The 17,438-nt window shown below is 41.5% G+C and overlaps 1 protein-coding gene across 2 annotated transcripts in view; it reads left to right on the forward strand.

Moving 5' to 3' along the window:
• Positions 1–17,438, forward strand: part of LOC311260554 (mannosyl-oligosaccharide 1,2-alpha-mannosidase IA) — a 213,696-nt gene that overhangs the window by 182,016 nt on the left and 14,242 nt on the right. The window contains exons 5-7 of one of the 2 annotated variants that reach the window (XM_084358540.1): positions 10,731–10,824; positions 15,611–15,738; positions 15,851–15,944. In XM_084358540.1, coding sequence (XP_084214666.1) covers positions 10,731–10,824; positions 15,611–15,738; positions 15,851–15,944 — 316 coding nt within the window. Of the gene's footprint in view, positions 1–10,730; positions 10,826–15,610; positions 15,739–15,850; positions 15,945–17,438 lie in introns of both variants that reach the window. The other variant, XM_084358541.1, reaches the window with a different exon arrangement.

Raw genomic sequence — 17,438 nt, forward strand, 5'->3', positions numbered from 1 at the left:
GCAAAATGTCAAAGTTTAGGGCTTTAAAAACTAATATAAACTATATATCGCTGGATTTGAAATCTCACTTCCTTCGTGATGCATCAATCATTCTGGCGTGTGAGTGAATCAGGAGAGAGGAGAACGAAGAGAGAGTGGCTACATGATCACTCATTGGCTGTTGCGGACCCTAGGGCCGGTATAGAAACATTTACAGACACACAATGACACCAACACATAGAGTTTCTGAAAGGATGATAAATTAAACCAAAAGAAAAAAAAACAACCCTGTCTTAAACCACCTTCCTGTCTATTTGACAAGACAACAAGCTCCCATAGAAGCACAGATGAAGGATTCCTAGCATAAACATTAATCTCTTATATGGGGCTTTAACTTACAGTGGCGACATACACATAAATAGGACATAAACACATTCTCAGGCAAACATCTGTCTCTCTCTCTATTCCACACACACACTCACAGCCGCTCCCCCACATGCATGGCATCACAGTGGCCATATCCTCCACTGAGTCGAGCCTTTGATGAGGCAGGCGATCGTCTTTGAAGCCCAGCTCTGCCATCAGGAGCTTTTAAAGAAGCCCCACTTCTCTCTCGCTCTCTATCTCTCTCTTCCCTCTCTTGCACTCTACAAACAACTAGCTTATATCGCCAACTGAACCGCAGATACACGCTAGGCCACACAGATAAACCCAAATCTGATCTTCCTCATCTTGCCTTGCTTCCTTTCATCCCAGTCAAAAGATTCAGACACAAACCACCCCCATCTTCTCTCTCTCTCTGACTCTCTTCTTTTTCTCCCACTGAGGCTGTGACTGCTTTATCTTCTGCATTTTATCCTCACCCCCTCATCGCATTGTGCTCCTCCAATCTCATTACCACTTTAGTGCAATCCAAGGCTCTTGTCTCGCAGATTATGTTTATCGCATTTGGAGAACGAACAACAGGTATTTGAAGTATGCTTCCTGTCCAGTATTCAGAGATATCTCGGTGGAGGAATGGAACCATTACAGTATAAACAGGAGATAAAAGACATTTTGATTCTCCACACTTTGTTTGCACCTTGGCAAGCCTTTGCCCATCGTCATGTCTGATTCTTCCTCTTCTACAAGGAGCCTGATGAGGATGACAGTGTTATCGTACATCTTAGTTTTTAGCTATGCCACTAACATGTCAGCCTGTTGGTCATTTTCAGGCCAAACTGTCAGTTTTGCACAGAAGATGTCCCAATCTAATGAGCAGATTCCCATGACTGCATAGCCCGTTAGCTCAGTTGGTAGAGCAGGCGACCCATGTACAGAGGCCCTGTCCTCGCTCCCAGGGCCCCTCGCTGTGTGTTGTCCCCCCTCTTTTATCTGTCACCTCTGCTGTCCTATCAAAAAAGCCATAAAGGCCCCCCAAAAAAAGAAATAAAAGAATGACGACATGGCCAGTCGTCTAGCACCTCCCTAAGGACAGACTTGTTTTGTGATGCACTAACATTACACTACCTCTGTGTACTGTGGCTTAAAAGATGAACAGTGCAGCCTCTGGATGAATCTCGCACGGCTTTAAAGTTTAAGATTTTGCTGCTGATTGCACGTTGGTGACAGGATATAAAAAAGTATGCGCGAAAACTTTAATCCATCACCCACACAGTTTTGCAGTGTCTCAGCCATTTGCATGTACCTGACAGACAGTCTAAGACAGTTTTTCTCTCTTAAGCTTTAACAAGATCTCTCAGATTTCCTGCAGTTTCTCGGGGACTATTGTCCGCTGGTGCCCACACATGAAGGTACCTGTTAGCTCTTGTGTCTGACTGAGTCGGCCAGGAGGTGCCTGTTGTCCTCCCACACCAGGCCTCAGAGACTCTGTCATGGCCCTAATGAGAAGTGGACCTGACATCCTCTCCAACCACTGCTCCTCTCTGCATCCCGTCAGCACCCACCTCTTCCCTGGTCTTCTTGCCCAGTAATGATGGCAGCGAGGTTGCGGCACTAGGCAAATTGTAGGGTGAATTATTGATGGGTCACTGGGCCTGTCTGGTCTTTCAGGGAGGGCTGATCTCGTATGACACCCATCAATGTGTAAACCGGTATGAGAGGGTTGCTATGTGACGGGAAATCTGTTATTTTTCCTGTGTGGAGCTTTGAGAGAGGTTGCTGATGAGGCCCGGTGTGCCGGCATTATTATCTCTCAAGGTGCGAAGACAATGCTCGCAGTGATTTGCTCTGACAGATGGCTCAGAGAGAGCTCCACAAATCCAACCAGGAGTCTCCATGTATTTTTCTAAACAGCGAAACATGGGTGGGATTAACTCGTCCCTCTGGATTTCCCCTCTTTCTTTTTCTTTCATTTCATGCGCACATGATGTTGCAATAACACTGCACACAACAATCGGCTTTAGATGGAAAAACAGCAGCATCTGACTTCCCAAAGAAAAAAACCGAAGCATGCAGTGCCACTCGGTGGCTACCCTGTAATATGAAAGATTAGATTGAAACGTCCCAGTGATGACCAGTTGTGTTTACAACAGTCAATCAGGCACATCTTCACAGGATCCATAATCCTCTGCAGCGGGAAATGTTTTTTTTGCTCTCTTCCTGGCATTCACACACACACAGGGCAGATATAATGGTGTGCTTTCATACTCATCGTAATTAGGCTCTGGGTAGCGTCAAGAGCTGAAGCAGAAGGCAGAGAGTACATATGCACAGTAATTGCATCATTGAATCGAGAGAAAAAACAGCAACTGTGACTGCTGTATTATACAGTAGCGGCAGTCAGCAAACTGTGAAATGATTTGTATAGGCCCAGTTTAGTGGGTCAAAGGGAGGGGTAGCGAGTAGGTGGGCGGCTCATGTGCTTGAGAGAGGAACATTTAAGCTGATGAACATTGCTTAACAATATAGCCGTAATGTGGACTAATTTAGAGCGGCTCCTTTTCCAGCGGGAGCCTGATTGAGCAGCCGCCACTTGTTTGTTTTCCAATTTGGGCTTTGGTGGGTGCTTCCATTTTACCAGTGCGTTTGTTTTGTGAGGAGTCCTCATGTCTAATTTATTGGATCTGCTTTAGCATGTTCGCCTACTCGCTCTCAGGCGATGCAATGCTGCATAAATTATGCAGAGTGCTTTTTCGTTTCCGACATCGGGCCGGTGTGGGACTGCGTGCTGCGTGTTAGCAGACAGTGTTCAAGACATCTATGTTACCCTGCCAGGTTTGCCGATTGAGACGCTGAAACATGTGTCGCAGGAGCAAAATTGCAGAAAATGATTACAATTTTCAAAGAAATCAATGGCAAGGATGGAATAAAATGTAGGTTTTTAAAAAGAGCAATCAGTAGACTTTGCAGAGAGCCTTCAGTACAATAGACACCAAAAGCTTTTATGCTAACCTTGAATATTTAATACGAATCTTACACACCACTAATGCTGCGCAATTAAGCCGCCATCTGTAGCTGAATGTTCAACGCAGGATAAAGCTTTCTCAAAGGCAACAACACTGAGATTCAGACTTGTTGAACCTTATTTGTGGAGTGTAGGTGCTGCGACCTGTGGACTTTTCTGCTTCACAGTCAGCTGGCACCAGCAGCTTGTGAAATGAAGAACGAAATCAATGTTCAAGAAAAGGTCTCCTCCTGTCAGTCTTGTCAGATCCAGCTGAGAGGGTAGAAATATTGGAGGAAGATGACTGAAGCAGAGACTTGTAATATTCCTTTCAATCAGCGATGACTACACCCGGTGTCTGAGATACCTGTTTCTGTTTGAATAATCCCCCGTGTTCCCTCGTCAGGCCCTTGAAGATAGAGAGAAAAGAAAAGGATCCTTAATAATGATCAGTGCCGCACGGAGAGAAAACAACAACCAAGTGCAGCCGATGCTTATAAAGAATCGACTTTGTGTTTGAGTTCCCTCGCGCTGAGCTTCTTACTGTATTAGAGCCTCCGCAGAATTAAACTTTAGATAACGCTCAGCCAGCAGCAGCCGCTGAACCTTATTTTGATATGAATGTGTTAGATTGTGAATGTGGACGCACATTTTTAAACCACTGAAGTACAGTAATATTTTGTAAAAACAACAATGCACAAAAGTACTCCGACTCTTCCACCCACGTACAGCCGACTGCAGACGTACCCCCACAGGTGTACAGTTTAACTTAGGATGAAAGTCAAACTTTCACTCCTGGTTGGGAGTTTGTCTTTTTCAGTCTGAGTTATTGATCATATCAACATCATTAGAGGTGTAGAATAGAGCCGCGCAGGGTTGAAGCCCAGAGGTGAGAGGAAAAAAACACTCCAAGTTGGTTTTGACTAACAGAGGGCCGACCACACAGCTAACAACAAGCTTGAAATGCATAGAGAGATACAAGCACAACATTCAGTGTTTGGCAGATGGGCTCCAACAAATTGACTTTTCTGTCTCTGTTATGTCTGTTTGATAAAGCTCAGGACAGACGGACTCAGCCAGAAGAAGTTTTTCCTCCATTTTCTTATTGACAGGTCATGTATGATTGGTTGCCTGAAAATGAGTAACGGTGACAACCCCAGCGCCTTTCTGAAAAGTTTAGGGTTTTTCAACCAGAAGCACTTCTGAAAAAAGACGCTGGCAAAAAAAATGTTACTCTAAGACCAGAAGTTAAGACTTCAGATTTTATAATAAACGTCATTAATAAATGGTGAATTTATATTTAAACTGCAGTTAATAGTTACTTCTTTGTAAATATAAATAAAGGTAAAGATTTAAAACTATAAATTTACCATTAATAATGGTTGTAAAGTGTTATCAATTTTACAAAATTATTATTTGGTCTCATTTCTTACAGCGGTTGAAATTGATTTGTGAACAAGATCAAAAATTTAAACTGTGTTTATATGTGGCGGACCCTGCCACCTTTCTAGCTTCAAACAGTGTTGTGGGGACCTTATTTTTCCTCTGAGAACAGCTTGTTGATTCAGTTATGGAAAAAATAAATATATCTGAGTTTATATTATTACCTCTTAATGTTGCAAAATTCAAATGTGAGTTTCAATTGTTTCTCCAAAACTACACAGCGCCTGTTTAGTCCAGTCTGTTTTCTTTGTCTGATGTGATATTGAACTGATATCTTTGTTGGACTACACATGTGAGGACGTCATCTTTAGGATGTTGTGATTGACACTTTTTTTTCACGTTCTCCTGACATTTTACATAACAAACGATTAATCCAGATAATAGCTGGCACATTGATTAGCAGTGAAAACAATTGTTAATTGCCGCCCTACAATTAAGCAGCGCAGCATATAAAGGACTGCAGATGTGACCTTTTGCTTGCAGAACGATGGCACAAATATCAATGACGCCAGGAAAAACCACCTGCGTCAATCATTTCTTTCTTTTTCTCTGGCTCATCCACAAGTGATCGCTGACGTCGCAGGCTTTCTGAGTCGATGATTGACATGTCTGTGTTTTTCCCAGTGAGGACAGGCAGACTCTGCTGCCTTTTAGCTGCTTGATAGATTTGTTTTTGATCAGGAGTAAAAGCTGTCCTCTGACATTCAGGACAAACAGAAAAGATAATGAGAAAATTACCCACACTTGCATGTTGGTGTGAGATAGTGACGGAGGCAGAGGAGGTTAGTTTGCAGATCTGCGTTCATAAGCTGCCAAATAGGAATTATTTATCTGTGGTCTGAAGGAAACTCATTTTTTTCTCATCCAGGCAACATCAGAAGATTCTCAAAATGTCACCTACCGAGTTTTTTCAGCTTTCGTCGTTATTTTCGGTGCACAGGAACCTGATGTGACTTCTGTGAGAAGCAATTGGTTGACTGTGAGCTGTGTGTGTGCCAGACCTGTAACAAGACAACATTATGCATGCACTCTGCTCTGGTCTCAAAACTGGAGGACAGAACGAAGGAAACCACAAGCTGGCCTTTGAAGCCGAGCTGAAATTTGCCTTCAAACTGCAGATGTGTTTTCCATGACACTGCTGCTTACTTTCCATTTCTCATCTTCAGCCACTCAGGCTTTCTGCCCGCTTTGTCTCCTACATCTCAGTAATGTGAATAAAGAGGAGGTGATGGCAGGTGGTGGAGAGACGGGGCTTTGTTCTCGCATTAAAAGCCCACATTTTTCCCCGAATCGGCGACACTGTGAGTGAGGGATTTGTGCTACTGATGAAGCTCTCCTCTGGCTGCTAAAAAACACAGTCGCGCAATTAGTCTTTTTATTGCTGCGTTATGTATTCACCGTGTCCGTCACCTGTCTGATCAAGAATGTGTCTTGAATGCGAAGAAGAAAGGAAAAAACAGGTGAGACAAACTAAACGAGAAGGTTGGTTGTCAAGCCAAGAATTCTGAAGAGGAGTCAAGTAAAAAACCTGCAGGATTAAGACACTTTGTTGTGATCCATCAGCTGGTGAGAGTCTATTTTTCTTACTGTCAACAAAAAAGACCGAAAACACCAATGAATTAATCAGAATGAACACGTGTTGTCTAAAAGCCTGATATAGCTTATCCCTCTGTATCAGACATTTTATTGTTTTCCACAATTAAATAAAAGAATGAATGAGTCACACTCGAGTCGCTGGGAGACGTCTTTCATTATCATGAACCTGGTTAGTTTATTTTATTTCAATCCCACATTCACCATCCTGCTGCTGTAAATACTCACTAGAGCACCAAATTAGCTGCTAGATCCCAATAAATGTTCCTTCTATGCCTGTTTGAGAAACATTTAGAGGTGCGTTGGCGTTCTGCTTTCAATATATATTATGGTGAAACACACTGATTGTAGCAGTTTGAGGCATCATCATATTGATACTGCGCCACAATTATTTATAGCATAAAAATCGGACACCGTCACATCGCTAGTGATGCTAAAAACTACAGTGCACAGCTGTTTCAGCCTTCATTAAGCTTTTTTTAAAAATGAAATGAAAATATAGATTTTTGTTACCTCTTTCTAAAGATGTTCAGTAGTCACCAACAGGCTCAGAGCTGTGAGCAACATACAGTACAGGGCAGGAAGAGACAAACTCATTTTTGCTTTCTGACATATAGAAAAAATAGAATATTGCAGAAGGTCAACACGCTCCTCAAAATACACAAACAATGCATTTTATCCTAATTTCTTTACTCCTTTACAACAACATTTTAGCCAAACAGTCCTATGAGCTATAGCTAAGACCTCTAACACACAGTAGCTGGTATAGACGAGTGCAGAGGCCCATTTCCTTGTGTCCCTTTCTCCCCGAGGCGAGGACTGAGAGGTTTTACTGGTAAACAGAAGTGGCAGACCTCGAAATGTTGCCCCGAGTCGCTCTCGCTGGGCTCTGACCATGTTTGCTGTGGGAGAGATGACTGCATGCCTGATGTGTGTCTTCAGCAGTTAAGATCTGATAGAAAAGCCATTTGTGTCCAACCTCCTATCCTCCATCCTACCGGGAACTCCAGCTGAAAGGGAAGAAAGGACCTGTCGGCTGTCACATCGGATCAATGTCGGGCTCTGCTGAGATCCACCATTCTGCCGTCTCATCAGACGGGCAGAGAAGTTTAATACCACGAACATAACCACTCTTGAAATACATTGATAGCTTTGCATTATGGGATGGATGGGAAGGCGGTGCAAACACAAAGTGCAATTACAGTAGCACTTCAGTAATGAAGCTCACGTGCTTGGTGGAGGCTCTCAGTGTGGCACCGGAGACCGGCAGTGTGTCAGCGAAGACAGATTTATGAACACGGCCTTTAATTTAGCTTGTGTGCTGCGTACACTAAATCACTGAGCAGATGCCAGCCAAAGGGGTTTTACGATAATTAATCAAGTAATTTATAAACAAGCAAACAAGAATAAATGACTGCAATATAATCTGCTGCTCCTGCTTCTCGCCTGTCTGTTACGTAATGTGAGTCTGTACTGCATGTGTTTACCGTGCATGATCACATATCAAAAAAGCATGTTTCGGTGTGAAATTCATAAACGATGTAAGCGCAACATACATGAGAGCAAGTGTGTGTGTGCTGTATGTGCGTGCTTGTTTTGAACAAAGTGGCCGTCTGCTTTGAATGTGTGTGTGTCTGTGTGTGCGTGTGTGTGTGCCTGTGGGCCTCTGGTGGTGGTAGAAAGGACCGATGAGGAGAGATGGGACCAGGCGGGGGGGTCATTAGTGCTCTCTTTGATAAAACAGAGAGCCAGGGGACTGGAGAGGGACTGCAGCACATACACAAACACACATTCAGCAGAGACTGTTTGAATTATTCTGCCAGAATTAACAAGTATGTGTGTGTGTGTGTGTGACACGCGTCCCTCGGCCCGGTCCACAACTTTTTGAAAGAACGCAGAGCCAAGTACTCTCATGACTGATACCTTAAAGCTAATATTTTTTTTACTGACTTTAAAGTTCAAAGTTTTCGTCAACCTGCAATCAAAACATTTTGGTCATTTCAGTTGAGAGATTCTTACGTCTCTGTGCCGGCAATATCTGTGGCTGGAGGTATTATGTTTGAGTTGTTGTGAACTCAATACCTGTAACGCTTTGAGGGAATTTCTCCAGATTTGGCACAAATATCCACAGGGACTCAAGAATGAACTGATCTGATTTTGGCAGTTATAGGTAGAAGGTCACTGGGACCTCACGACATCCCATTCCCTTTATTGTTGGCGCTGCTGTTGAAAAGACAACTGGATTGTTTCTGTTTTCTTAGTCGCAAAATAACAACAACAACACGGGACAAAAAGTGAGTTTATCAAATCATTTAGTTTATAATAAAAATGTATCAGCAGACTTATTTTTCCCTGAAGACACACCCACACAGACCTGAACCAGACTAGCTGGGCTTTCTGATGAATAATAAGTAAAGATGTCTGACCAGACATTGATTGTTTTTGAATATTTATTGTTGTAACACAGGCTCTTGTCTGACTTAATGCCTTATTTGTGGGTCGTGCATTCAGCATATACAGCAGACAACATCTTCAGACAGCATCTGTGAGAATATTTTATTAACCAGCCTGAATCAAATACTATTTAAAGCCCTTTTGCAATTTCTGGTGATTACAGTCGTCAATTCAATAACTGGTCCTCTTGTTCATTCAGTCCTCTTTGTAATAACTTATTTATTTTGCGCCAATTTGTAACTCGTATTCTCGACAGCGAGAGAGTCTGTGATATAGTGTGTGTTTGTGAAGCTGTGATGTCTCACGGGATTCGCTCTGAACTCCAATAACATGTCGGAGTGTTTCATGCAAAGGCTCATGGGTTGGAAACAGTCTGTGTACATAATGTATAGAAAGTCTGTGAGACGTGTGCATACATTAGGTGTGTTGAAAGGTACAAAACAATGAGAGAAAAACAATATTCTAATAGTGAATACACAGTAATACTTGTTCACTTTGCTTTTAAGTCATTATTTTCAGACTACAAGGGTTACTTTATATTGATAGAAACAATAATAATGAAGGCGAGTATATTCCAGCAGTCCGACTGCAATTTCTTTCCCTCTCCATCTTCCTCCATGTTTCTGCTGAGTCACTGCTCTGCACCGCTGCCACGCTCACAATCTCTCTCAGACTGTGCCTCGTCTTTGTCCAGACTGGCTTTCTGTATCTTTGTATGAATCTCCCCCTTCTTCCTCTCACCTCTGCTCTGCTGCCTCATCCCTTTTTGTTCCCTCTCTCTTTGTAAGGATTTCAATATCATACTTTTCATTTTATGTCTCATTTGAAACATTTTTCCCACTGGCTAATGGAGATTTGGTGACTGATAATCCAGCTCATAAAATGATACCTTAACTTAGCCACAGAGAGTCTGGCCGGGAGAGATGGAGAGGAAGTGCGGTTTTAAATGGACTGCTTTAGATTACATCGATGAGGTTGCTTTTAATCCTGCTGGAGTTCTGTTGTAGCGGGCCTTATGTTTCACATAGTTAGCTTTAGAGGAGAAGCAGAAGGGGAAATGTGTGCAGGCCTGTGACAGTGATCATTTTAACGATACAAAATGTAAGACTTCTGCATTAAATTATCTAGAAACAACTAGAAACTAGAAACTTTGTGACATATCTTGTTGAGTTGTTTACTTACATTATCCCACATCTTTCCAACAGTGTTTAAGCCCAGAGGATGTAATTGTAACTGTAATTTTCTTTAGCGTAACCGGGCGTTTCATTTGATCGGCAGTTGTTATAAGTTCTGGGAGAGAGTCAGAGAGTGAGGGAGGAAGTTGGTGAACGAGACTAAATGTAAAGTAAATACAACTTTAATGCGTTACCTCCTCTATGAACATTTGTGCCCGGTGTTACTTGTGTGAGATTAACTGTGAGAGTGTTGTGTTTATTCGCATTACTCGCATGTTTATTCCCTCCAAACAGCTGGATACTTTACTGTAAATTAGCTGTAAACTCCCACTGACCTCAGCACTCACCGGTGACTCCAGTTCTTTCTCTCCTTTTTGTCCAACATTAGAGTACAACATTCAACAATCCACGGATCGCTGCTGCAGTCAGGTTGATAAACAGGAGTGAAGATAAATCCACTTTTTAATCCCAAAAGCTAATAAGTAATCTCTGAGCTCTCCTCCCGTCAATAAACTGCTCCAAATCAGAGCAGAATCCACTGAGACTCTGGGTGTTATTCATCCAGAAGGTCTGGCTCTGCCCCCCTAGTGGCAGAAATTATAAACTGTGCATTGAGGATGAGATGACGAGCAGTTTTTCTCTTGGTAATACACATGTTGTATGTGTCGACTAACCAAGTCGCCTTCTTGTTTTTTTTCCAGGTGTTCAAGAGTAAAGTGTTGGAGCTGGGAGAGAAGCTGCTGCCTGCCTTCAACACGCCAACAGGAATCCCCCGAGGAGTCATCAACCTGGGGAGGTGAGTCTCTGCGCCAGCCTTCACCTCCAGCTGTCCTCCATCTAAGATAAAAGAAGATATCAGGTTATCACGCTGGCTTGAATTAATCAGCGCACACCCCACTTCGAGGCACAGACAGAGAGGTCGATTCAAAAACATGAGCCGACAAACAGAAAATATGCTAATCCAGCTAAAATGCAACACTGAATTTTAACTTTCAGTTCACTTTCTGTTTGCACATAAAAATAAACTCACACATGTTCGACAGAAGCCCGAAAGAAGAAGGTAAATCCAAATCTGGATGATTTATATTGTAAGAATATTCAGGCCTGCGTGTATTTGCAGACATGTCGTGTTGAAGAAAAGAAAGTTGTCTAAACAAACGGCTCCACAGTCTCCGTTTATTGACAATGGAGCAGCTGCAGGCTGAGCTTTACAATCACGATGACATTTGGATAAGAATTAATCTGTGTTCACAAACAGTCACCGTCTGAATAATATTTGCATGTTTTCAAATGAGTTGTGTTAATTTTTAATCTGTTCCAAACCATTACCTTTCTAATCTAAGAATCTTTATTGACACGATCTTGTTAATGCCACGGTCATGCAACACAACTTCAAGCTATTTACATTTTCAGAGCGATTTCACCATGAATTTCAAGTCGCCTGTTTGGATTTGATCTTTTTTTAAGTAGGAGTGGGGATAACAAACGTGCCTCTTCTTTTTTTTGGATTCAACACATTTATAGTGAGACTGAAATAGTTAGTAGTCGGAAAACATTACGGGGAAAAAAAAACATCTGACAATCTGATGAATACTGATAACGGCAGTGTATCACTGACTGCGACGGTCAAATTATCACAGCCTGAAGCCCGACTTTACCTCTGTTTTACCTTATTAACACACAGTACAAGGCATGAACAGGGAATACACTTCAGATCATGATTCAGCTCGATGACTGGAGACTGGATCTAAAATGTTATTCTCATACAGCCATGATTTAACTTATTTAGACAAATTTGATCGTCAAACTCCTTTTATGTCCTTTTTTTAAAAACATTTTGGTAATCCTGCAGTGTACCCGCCTCTTCCTCTCATTTCCTAATCTTATAAGAAACTTCCTGGCACCTCTGTCATCCACCTGCTACCAATTAACCCACGTGCCAAGCTGGACAGCTGCTGGCAGATTTAATTACCTTATTCTACAGTTAATTCCTGCTACATCACCAACATGGGTCTGTGGTACAGATGGGCAGGAAGAGCCAGGCTGCCTGTAGTCTGGCCACACAAACAAGCATATCCACACTTTGCGCACACACACTCGCGCACACACACACGTCACTTTAGGAGAGAACATATGCAATGTGTAACAGAAAGTGAACAGGCAGTGAGCTCTCGCTGGGGAGTTCAGTTCTGCTGCACAGCCTGTGGCTCTGACAGTGTGGGATGTATTTTCTGATATGCTGTAATTGATGTACTGTTGTGTACGACTTGAGTCTTTTCCTGTATGATTAGTATTATGTAATATTGTGCGCATGTTATGTCGAAGAAATTTAGCTCCAAGCTAACTCCGGTACAGAACACCAGATGGAACCAGGTGAAAGAAGTTTTTCTTTCGTATGTGCTGAAATGATTCATTTACAAAGCAATTATTTGGCAGACAGAAATTAATCATTTAAAGGTCCATTATGTAGGATTTAGAGGGATTTTGGGGCAGTAATGGAGTTTAATCATCATAATTATGTTTTCATTAGTGAAACTGAGAATCTTTGTGTGTGTTACCTTGGAATGAGCTTTATTCTCCCCTCTTCTACAGAGTCTGCTGTTTCTACAGTAGCCCAGAGTGGACAAATCGAACACTGGCTCCAGATCGGAGCTTTCGCATTTTTAGCAGCCACCGTAGTGGAGAGTTAGGCGAGGGGTATTCAGTTGGTTGCAATCATCAACTCAGTAGTTTTTTCCAGCAATACTGGCAAATGGTTTCTTGCTCCTGCTTCAATTATGATCATTTCCTGGTATTTCTTTCTTTTAGGACAGTAGTCTGAATATTTGGTGTTTGGACTGTTGCTTAGATAAAAGAAGGCATTTGAAAATTGAGTTAAAGGTTGATTGACAGAAAGATTACCTTGGCAAAACTTCTTTTTCACCAGTTCTCAAGTTGAAAACTTCAGGAGAGAAAACAATTCAGATCACATTAAAATGGATCACCAGAAAAAAAATATTTCCTCACTTGCCCCTCAGGGCTTCCATAGGAATAATATCTAACAAGTAATGAAAAAAACACATTAGATCTTTGTTTTGACTCAAATCTATAGCACATCCACAAGCTGGCAGTTCATCCTTCCTTGTTTATTAACATAGGATTGTACTCAGGTTTAGTAGTATAGTATAACAGTCTGTTAGTCTGCATAATAATTATGAAGTTGAAAAGTCTGTATTAAAGTTACGTTAGTTCTCCCTTTTTTCTGCCTGAAATAATTTGGAAGAAAAAGAGGGGAGTCAAACCTAAAGGGCAGAGTTATATAATCCTGAGCGAGTGGTTTAATCTGGAGTGGCAGTTGATGTGATGATGCACGCAGGCGGAAACTAAACAAAAAAATGTAATTAAGGTCAAGTTTCCTAAGGTCAACATCCCTTCAAAATGCTGAGCGTGGTCCAGATTGTCAATCAATTATGTGTTCCTAGTCAACTCAAAAAGTTATTTTTTGTTAAATTCCACAAAAACTCCCAATTTCCTCAACACATTATGCGTGACATGTCATATTGACTTTTTTCTCTCCAGAGCTGATTATATTTCCGCTGGCTGTGACAGAGTGTGAGGCTGTGTTTGTTAAAGGGGGGGAAAAGATTAATGGTTGAGTGCCGGTGTTGTGACGTAGACACCTGCCCCTCCAAACACGGCGCTGCACCTCCGCTTTGATTTCTCAAGATTGATTCTTCTTAGATGTGACTCCAGTCAGAGCTTCTAATGATGTAGCCCCCAAAAACTTTTAATGGATGCATTCATCAGCGTTTGATTCCTGCACCAGCCACCTCTCTCAGTCCATTTTCTACCCTTCTTACAAATTCAGTTCAATTCGTTACCGGATGTCTTATCTTCTCCAGCATCTATTAAAGGATATGTAAAGTCATTGTAGTAGTACATTCTGCTTCTAGTAATCATAAGCCTGACATTAGTGCACCGTCTCTGAGACCGCACATCTACTGAGAATCACATTTGCAGAATATTACCCACACTGCTTTGATGAAATAAAACTGAAGGCTGTCATTTGTTTCTGACCTTCAGAGTTCCTAGTTATCTTTTTAAAGCTGTCATCGCACCGTTAATGCACATAATTTGGCTGCGATGGAGAGTTTTGGGTTGAGGTTAATGAAGATCTACACAAACATCAATCACAGCCGGCTAAAATAAACATACTTCATGACGGTGGTAGAGCTGATTTCACAGACCTGATGAGTTTATTTTTAGCACACACGTCTAATTAGCCTGAAATGTTGTAATTACAAACAGTACGCCACCTAATTTCAACTGTCAAGTTAACTTTAAATATTTAATATAACTCAGTATATTTTAATTGATCGGATGAAAACATCTTTCACCCAGAGACGTAACATGGAAGTGTGAAAAAATGCCAGAATACAAACACAGATGTTTCATCCAGCACGTAAAAGTAAAGATTATTTTCATGATAAACTTTTTGATCTATGAAAAATCAGAAAATACTGAAAAATGCCCGTCAATAGTTCTCACAGCCCAACTGTCCAAAAAGATTTACTTTCACATAACAAAAGAAAAGACCTAAATCTTCATATTTCAGAAGCTGGAGCCATTGAATGTTAGAATCTCTGCTTAAAAAAAATGTATTAAATGATTAATCCATCATCAAAACTGTTGCTGATTTATTAATCAAACTACTGCTTCAAAGTTAAGGAAGAGCGAGTTTAGGAGGATGAGTCACGCTCCAACTCCAGAAACCGCAGATGACAACAGCTAAATGTTCGAATAGATCAGTATGCTCTGGGTGGCATGTATTGTACAGATCTCTGGAGACGTACAGAGGATGGTTATTGATTTCCCTATGAGAAGGCAATAAAAAGTAGGACCCAATCTGTCTGTTGTGAAGCATAAAAGCACAGTCTAGGTACAGAAGGCCAAGAGGCCCACCAGCCACTCGGAGTCAAAAACTTTCTACAACTATGTTCAGCTGCAGCTCTGAATGTGATGCTGTTTTGTGTTATAACTGACAGAGAGGATGTTTCTGAGTGGAAGAACTGAAAGAACTGATATATGGTACTGACTGGCTGATCCAATTTCAGTTAATGTATGTCTAACATTTAAACTTTATACTCTACTCGTTAGATTTTCAGCTTTACAGCGGCAGCCCGGTGGATTGTTTGTTTTAACTTGACATTAGTGGACTCCAGTTTTAATGAGTAAACATAGTTGGCTATCAAGAGGTAACTGTTGCATTTGTCAGTAATAAACAAAACAATAGTAAATGTGATAAGTGTGTTTTATACTTGAAAGCATGAACTACCCACTGCCCATAACAAGGACGCGCATACAGTCTAATGAGAGTTAATGAGCTTGGTTGTTATATTTATGTGAATATACTTCTGCTTATTAGTTGACAGCGTGGAGACAAACACTGGCTTAGTTACACCAACAATGTGAAGAGACACACATCTTCAAATGTCTCTAGTCCTGTAATGTTATGCTCTGCCACTTTTGTGATTTACTTTTCCTACTGCATACGTGTAACATCCATGATACTTAGTCTACCTGTCTGGATGTTGTCTCTGTTGCAGTGGCACCAGTTGGAGCTGGGGCTGGGCCTCAGCCGGGAGCAGCATCCTGGCTGAGTTCGGGACCCTTCACCTCGAATTCGTCCATCTGTCGGAGCTCTCTGCGAATCCCATCTACACAGAGAAGGTGCGATATACATATATAGATCACATTTCCAGTTCTACCTCGCAGAACAACTCACTACTACCTTACTGAAGTATCCCGATGATCTTATCTTATTGTCTGGTGTCTTTCGCAGGTGATGAACATCCGAAAACTGCTGAACAAGATTGAAAAACCCCACGGCCTGTACCCCAACTTCCTCAGTCCAGTCAGCGGCAACTGGGTCCAACGTAAGTACTGCCTTATTCTGCTTTATCATCTGTGAAATTATTGTAGGATTATGGGTATATTTGGGTCATAGAGAAATGTGTGGAGCAGTTTAATTTGTCGTGAAGGACAAGGTCAATGGCTCTCCTAAAACATAAGGTTGAAATGTGAGCTCGGTAACATATCCATCTCTGAGCAGCCCTGGGAAGGTCATCCTTGTTATCCACTAAGTATTACAGTAATTGCATTTTCTCAATGTGGGTCAAGATTACAGTGCAAGAGTTCGTAAAATGTCATTTCTCATTTTCATTCCCTATTTCTGACTGCTTCTTTTAGCTTTGACACCTCTGACAGACCTTGAGTCACCTCACGTGTCAAAGCTCCTTTAGCTGCTCGTCTGTGTCACCCAGCCATCCGTCTATTTCCTTTCATTTTTAATATCAGGCTCATAGCAGTGGCTATATGACTCCCGTTGCTCTGGGTTATTAAAGTGATAATGAATTCAATTACCTCGGGAAATTGGATCTTTCCGATTTACCTGAAAGGAGGTGGAATAAAAAATCGTGGGATATGACGATGCTGGGTTTGAAAAGGTTGTAATGTGGATGATTACAGAGGCTAATTGTTGTGGGTGAGCATAAAGAGAAGCAAAATTGTATATATTTATTCCAACAAAGGAAGAAGAAATCTTGGCTTCACAGCCCTCCCTCCACTGTCAGTGTCAAGGACAAACACACACAGCACCGCGATAACCTCGCGGGGGAGTCTGCAAAGGTGTGCGCGCATGCAATGAGCATGAGTGGATAGATTTAGCCTCACGCACGCCCACACCGCAATATCATATTCATCTTTATGAATTTGAATGTCGACTTAGGAGCGGGCGGGAGGAAAATCAACAGCCACTTGTTTCAATTTACACTCACACAAGCTTGAAGTGTGTTACATAATTTAGGTTTGAACTCAACTAAACGGAGAGTGTGTGGGTTCACAGTACATGATCATGCACGCCACCAACTGCCCGGAAAAAGCCAAGAAAGAATAACACAATTTAGACAATAGAGTGGAGTTATAATCTGAATGTTCGACCACAAGACGCTGTGATTCCAGCAAATCAGACATTCAGGAACAACATTTCTGCTCACCATGTTAAAATTAAGACTTTTTTAGACCTTTAAATCCCACAATTTTGCAATCATACCATCTAAAGTGAGAAAAGTTTGATAGAACACCAGAAGGGAAGTTAAGCTGCAAAACCAACTGAAAATTATAATTTATTTTAGGTTAATTTAAGTTCTCTCTTACATGGACACTCACTTGTTCTTAGTCTATGAGCTTTCTAGCTACTGTGGGTCGCGGTCATGACAGTGTTTACACAAGATAAAACTTTATCGATCTTGCAGTGGGGAAATTCACTTGTTACAGCAGTTCAAGATTCAGAAAGCAAATAAAAATGAAACAAACCAAAAACAAGAATAAAATAATATACTAATGAAATGTGTGCAGTGTTCGCTGCAGAT

This window comes from Pagrus pagrus, assembly GCF_965226575.1.
Source record: "Pagrus pagrus genome assembly, chromosome: 7".
In the NCBI taxonomy this organism is placed as follows: domain Eukaryota; kingdom Metazoa; phylum Chordata; class Actinopteri; order Spariformes; family Sparidae; genus Pagrus; species Pagrus pagrus.